At 52.9% G+C, this 6,492-nt stretch overlaps 1 protein-coding gene across 1 annotated transcript in view; it reads right to left on the minus strand.

Annotated features, from left to right (window-relative positions):
- The window catches only part of LRCH1 (leucine rich repeats and calponin homology domain containing 1), a 222,550-nt gene extending 216,364 nt beyond the window's left edge, over window positions 1–6,186 (minus strand). Inside the window, exon 1 of the mRNA XM_055426087.2 lies at window positions 5,749–6,186. Within this exon, the coding sequence (XP_055282062.2) occupies window positions 5,749–6,052 (304 nt within the window). The 5' untranslated portion in view covers window positions 6,053–6,186. The remainder of the gene's footprint in view (window positions 1–5,748) is intronic.
- Window positions 6,187–6,492: the final 306 nt, after the last annotated feature.

Below are 6,492 nucleotides of genomic sequence, written 5' to 3' on the forward strand. Positions count from 1 at the left end.
ACAATAGTAACAGGGAGGAAAAGCTGTGACTCCTTGTTTTTGTATTAATAGAATATATGTGATGAATATAGCCATTAAATGAGAGGGACTACCTCTATAAATGATCGCTATAGCACAGTGACCAATTCAATTCAATAGCAGAAACATAATTTGAAACAAAGCATAACTACAAAAAACATAATGTTCTACAAAAACACGTGTGATTTCAAGTTTCATTACATTCATAATGAAAAATCTTTACAGCTAAAATTATGGAATAGTTTTTGAGACCAAATGGATTTCATCAAGTCCTGGGTTCATCCCAGTGACTAAAGGAAGCTAACATCCCAAGGATTCAGTTGAGACAGAATGGAAGTGGGGCAGGGGAACTCAGGCTTCAGCAGAGAAGCCACAAATCTCAGAGAAGATTCTTTGCCTCTGTAGATATTTGAGAGAGGTATCGCAGACAGACCAGGGCCTTAGTCCCACAGGCCGACATATCCCAGGCCCCAGCCACCCACAGTGTCCTACAGGGTCCTAAGAGCCCTATGCTGCGTCACCCCCTTGCACGGTGACGGCGGGGTGAGAGGATGTGGCCAGAAGGCCCGGCCTGAGCACCCCTCTCACCTATAGGCACAGCAGATCTCAGACTTCAGACTGTCAGGTTCTCACATCCCACCGTCACACCATCTTTCCAACCACAGAACGTGCATGCCGACTTCCATCCAAAACCGAGCCAGCCTACAAAACCTAACCCAAACCCCACCTCAGACTAGGAGAGTGTTTCCTAGCCAGTTTAACTAAAATGACCTTTTTTTTTTTCTGAATTTTGCAGACAATGTCTATCCATGCCACCGGCATCTCACTTTGAGGTCTCCATGGCTTCCTGGTTCCCAAGGCTGCCCGTTCAACAGCAGCCCCGGCGGCCTGGCCCACCTGCTCCCCTCTGCTGATGTCCAGTGGTTTTATTTCCGTCCTTCCAAGGCAGGATACCAGGGCCTCAAACCCTGTTCCTTCCCACATTTGACCGGTGGGGGCGGGGGGGGAGTGAAGGTAAAAGATGCAAAATAAAGGGGACTTCCCTGGTGGCTCAGTGGTAAAAAAAAAAAAAATCCACCTGCCAATGGAGACACAGGTTCGATCCCTGATCTGGGACGATCCCACATGCCTTGGAACAGCTAAGCCAGGGGGGTCACAACTGTTGAGCCCGTGCTCTAGAGCCCCGGAGCCGAAACGATGGAGCCCGCATGACCTCGAGCCTGTGCTCTGCGGCGAGAGAGGCCACCGCCAACGAGAAGCCCCCGCACAGCGGCTGCAGAGGAGGCCCCACTTGCTGCAACTAGAGAAGAGCCCGTGCAGTAGCGAAGACCCAGCACAGACAAAAGTAAATAAACACATAAATAAAAAATTATATAATTTTAAAAAAAGGTCTTCTGTCATGTCTTACTCTCTGCACCTCCTCCAGCAGCAGCACCAGCACATACAGGACCTCACCGGGTACTTTTCTCATCTGGATTCCTCCCTGGGCAAGCCCTGCATTTCCCATATTGCCTTTCCTGCTTCCAGCCACCCCAAAAAAAGATACCAGCAATAAGACACCCCACTCTCTCCTTAATGTGACCAACTTTCAACAACAGTTCTGTCCATCGGATCCAAGATTTTCCTTTTCAGTTTCCAGGACCTCCAGCAATCAGCCTGAGACAGACTCTTTTCTTACTCCTTTTTTCAGTTCACTTCATTTCAGTCATACAAACACCCTTTGGAACTTCCTCATCCCCAAATGACACTATTTAATAAATTAGCACTAGAACAACAACAACAAAAAGTTTGCTTTCCCAGTGCTCGTATTTGTGTACTTTTTTCTTAGACCTGACTTTCTGCTTCAGTTCAGATTTATTACTACCTTTTGTGCTATTGTTACAAGCCACTACAAGTCACCTTTAATACAAGGCAGTGTGTATATTTGTAAACCAAGATAGCATACATCTCCTATAAGTCTTCCCAGTTCATCCTTCAAAATCTCTTTCTTCAATTATCTCCTCCCTCACCCACAAGGAGAATAAAAACTCCATCAGAAGGGGTCAAGAGAGTCTCTGTTGGTCTCTGCTGTATCCTCGGTGCCTAGAACAGTGCCTGGCACTGAGCGGTGCTTGGTGGGTACTTGCAGAACGAATGGTGGTTGAATGATCTCCAGGTACCCTCCTGGATTCTACGCCTCTCCACCCCTTTCCTGTGTGCGTATGTGCCAAGTTGCTTCAGTCGTGTGCAACTCTTTGCAATCCTATGGACTGTAGCCCTCCCCAGGCTCCTCTGTCCATGGGATTTCCCAGTCAAGAATACTGCAGTGGGTTGCTGTTTCCTCCTCCAGAGATCAAACTCACATCTCTTATGTCTCCTGAACTGGCAGGCAGATTCTGTACCACTAGCATCATGGTCAAGAACACACACGCTAGAGTGAAACCATCAGGGTTCCAGCCCTGGTTTAGCATCTAAGTAGAGCGATGAGCTTGAGCAGGTATTACTCAACTCTCCCCAGCTGTACAGGAGGATCTGAACTGGCTTCTCACAAGGACCCAGCAGGGTGATGCAGAGCCCAGTCCGAGAGCTCATCGTGGCTCTTCTTCCATTCAGCCAGGGTCACCAGTGCCAACACACAGCCCTTCTTTCCCCAGCTCACTGGCCAGAAGTCTAGATCCTGACAACCAAACTATTTGCACTCAAATATGAGTAAATTCATTGGAGAAGGAAATGGCAACCCACTCCAGTGTTCTTGCCTGGAGAATCTCAGGGACGGCGGAGCCTGGTGGGCTGCCGTCTATGGGGTCGCACAGAGTCGGAAACAACTGAAGCGACTTAGCAGCAGCAGCAGCATGAGTAAATTGATTGGCTCAAAGTAAGGGGGAAGGCCTGAGAGCGTTGTGTTCTTTTCCTATGAAAGGGATGTAGGCACTTGATTAACAGAGCTTAAACATCTACTGAGCAGCCCTGGGCTTCTATATTTCTATGTCTACCTCTAGGTTTTCAACTCCTGGCCTGATAAGCTACATTGCCCAAGAGGGCAGTTCTGCTTAGGGTGGCTGCCAGAAGAGTTACTTTTACAAGGCATAAACCAAATGGCCTAAATTATACAACTCTGAACAGGGAGAAAAAGCTTTCTCTGTCACTCCCTGTCTTACCAAATTTATGAAAAGTCCACTTTACATCTCAGGTCTTTAAGGATCTTTGTGTGTCCTTCTGATTTTAAAAGATGTTCTGTAAACTAAATATGAACCCCAGAGAATCCACTGTCTTTATTGTATATGTTACTACTCAGACACTCCTCTCTTCTAGAACTCTTTATATGTAGGAAATGTCAGCACTGGGCACCGGCTGGAGGTAATTTTAACTCTTGCTTTATTTCGAGTTTTGCTCTTCCAAATAAGGAACAGTGCTCTGGGTAAACAGAGCAAAGGGCAGAACACAATTGGTTTACACCCAGCTTTGACCTGAGGCAAAAATGTTTTTGCAAAAGCAAAACACTTTTGGGTAATGAATTTTCATGTAAACAGCTGTCTAGTGAATACTCTTTACTTCATGAGTTTTTCTAACTTCCTACAAACTCCAGTGAAATTCCTCCTCTCATAATTAACATTGCCTTTGTCCATAGGGAATTAACCCTGATGGCTCAGATGGTAAACACTGTCTGCAATGTAGGAGACCCAGGTTCGATCCCTGGGTTGGGAAAAGTCCCTGGACAAGGGAATGGCTATTCAATCCAGTATTCTTGCCTGGTGAACTCCATGGACAGAGAAGCCTGGTGGGCCCAGTCCACGGGGTCTCAAAGAGTCAGACACGACGGAGGAACTAACATTTTCAGCTCACAGTCACTAAGGTTAAGCCTCCAAGATTTAACTAGTTAGAATTTTCTGCACATGGAACATGTGCAAGTGAGGTTTCGAATTAAAAACTTGCAGAATTCACAACCACAGCTCACCACAAACAAGCAAAGAGAGGACAACGGAAATCATGTTTTAAACACCACCAGGCTTCAAACGGTTAGGTCTGAACTGAAAGAGGTGGTCTCTGCGTTTAAAAGCACCGGTCTTCTCCAAGAAACACCAGTAGGGCAAACGCATCAACTTCACCCAACTTTGAAATAAACGTCAGAAGTAGAGGAACACTATTCAGTCCTTCCTTCTGAACATACAGACACAGATTATTATTGGTCCTGCCAGCTCCATTTTCATATCCAATGAAGTGAATATCCTCCCAGCTACATTTTCAGCAGTCATAACCAAACCTGCCATAGCTCACCTTACAATCTGCCGCAAAAGGGAAGTCCAACTTAACAACGGATTTTTTTTCTAAGTTAATGATTCAGGCAATTCTTGGAATAACTTCCACTTGAGAAACTGCATCTAAGTGGTCCGATCAAGAACCTACCCAGCTGTTGACAACTCAACTCTGGAAATTCCCTCCTTTTTGCCCATTCCTGCCTATCCCTAGATCCAAATTACAAAGTTTAATGACCCCAAAGGGTGCTTTCTGCCTCTAGCGAACTCAGAACTCTTGCCTAAATGTTCATTAGGACTCTTAACAAATGTGCATTGAATTAAAGAGGGGAGCGCTGGAATCTAGCTCCAAAAGGCCACTAACCCCCCTCCCCACCCCCAACCTCCCCCGGGAGAGGAAAGAGATCTGGAGCTGACAGTCAAGCCATCCAGGATCCCAGGGGTCTGACACTCGGCCTGTGGCTCAATGACAGCCAGGAGATCTGGTCGGTGGTTCCCAAATGGGGTACCCACCGCTCTGGGAAATGCTGGGCGGCAAGACACAAACTCTCCTCCAAAGAACTAAAACCAGACGGTGGGGAACCCAGGCAGTTCTATCAGGATCCCAAGGCCCGAATCGCATTCCACCACCCTCCTTCCTGTTTACAGATCCTGCTCCAGTAACTCCAACTACCAAAGGGAAAGCCGACCTCTCAGAAATATGTCAACACATGACATAACTTGAAAACGCTGTATGCTTATTGGCGCGAGTTACAACTTGTCGGGCTCACCGATGGAAAACCGGCGCACTTTAATTACTTTTTTTTTAATATACCCTGCCGTCTCTTCCAGGGGCCCCGCAAAGATCGGATTACTGAGTACGAGGTAGCCTCGGTGGCAGGACCAAACCGCGTGGGCGGTGAGCTGGGGGCAAAGAACCAGCGAGCGGACAGCCCGGCGAAGCGGCTGCGATTCGGTTTCGCGACCAGAGCCGCCGCTCCCTTCTCGCACAGACGCAGGAAGAGGAAGCCGCGGGCACAAGTTGCCCGATCGCTCGGTGGTGTCGCCGAGGGGGGCCCGGAGCAACCACGCCGGTGCCCTCGGGTCGGCGGAGGGCGCGCCACCTTTGTCTAGAGGCTTCCCAACCCGGACGGGCGGCGCCTCGGCGCAAGGAGGGCTTTGCCCCGGTCGGAGGCGCAGACGCAGCGCCCGAGTCCCCAGCCCCTGCGCCGGGCCCAGGAAGCGGCCGCAGCCGCCCGAAACCTCCCGCTTGCACTGCGCGCACGCGGCGCGCCCGCACGTCCCAGCCCCGCGGCCACTTCCCACGCGCCCGCGGGCTCGGCGGCCCGGAGCAGCCCCGCTCTCCTCGGGCCGGGCCGCCCACGCGGGTCCCCGCCTCGGGACAGCACGGGCCGCGGATCCCCGGTCAGGCCAGATCGCAGACTGGCCACCGCGTCGGGGAAGGCACGACAGCCCGCCAGACACCCACACCCACCGCCCGCCCTCGGCCCTCGCTCACCTGCCTGCACCGTGTCCGAGAGGTCGTGCGCGGGGGCCGCGGTCCTGGGAAACTCCTTCAGTTTCCTGGCACTGAGGTTCAAGCCCCCGGAGTTGGCCGCTTCCTCCAGCGCGCGCTCCAGCCCCCGGTTCAAGGGCAGGTTGAAGCCGCCGCCGCCGCCGCCGCCTCCCGCGGCCCCGCCGCTGGCTCCGGTTCCTCCGTGGTGGTGGTGGTGGTGGTGGTGGTGGGGATGATGGTGCGGGTGCAGCGTGGCCACCGACAGGGCAGGCACGAAAGGTTGGGGTTCGCTTCCCGGCGTCGCCATCTTCTCCCGGGCCCCCCCGCCCCGCCGCGCCGCTCCTGCCGGGGGAGGTCACACCTTTCCCCCCGGAACGGGAGACGGCGGCCCGGGGCGCTCCGCCGAGAGACGCCGGAGGAGGGGCGGAGGGTGTGGCAAGCGCGCCGAACCGGGAGCCGAGAGGCGGAGGCGGCCGTGGCAGCGCGGTCGCGCAGGTTTCCTGTCCCCGGGAAGCTAAGGACTGCGGCGGCGGCGGCGGCGGCGGCGGGCAGCGCGCATGTGTCTCCTCCCGCCCCTGCGCCCTCCTCCCGGCGGCTCTCCCCTCCTCCGCCGCCCGCTCTCTGCTCCGCCTTCCCGCGGAGCCGTCAGTCCAGCCCCGAGCCTGCCTCCGCCGCCCCGGGCGCGGGCCCCGGCTGCTGCGGCGCGCCGGCGCCGGGCTGCCCGGGTACTCGCTTGCGGCTGGACGC

This window comes from Moschus berezovskii, chromosome 13 (assembly GCF_049115385.1).
Source record: "Moschus berezovskii isolate FMDL1 chromosome 13, NW_MosBer_1.0, whole genome shotgun sequence".
Lineage (NCBI taxonomy): Eukaryota > Metazoa > Chordata > Mammalia > Artiodactyla > Moschidae > Moschus > Moschus berezovskii.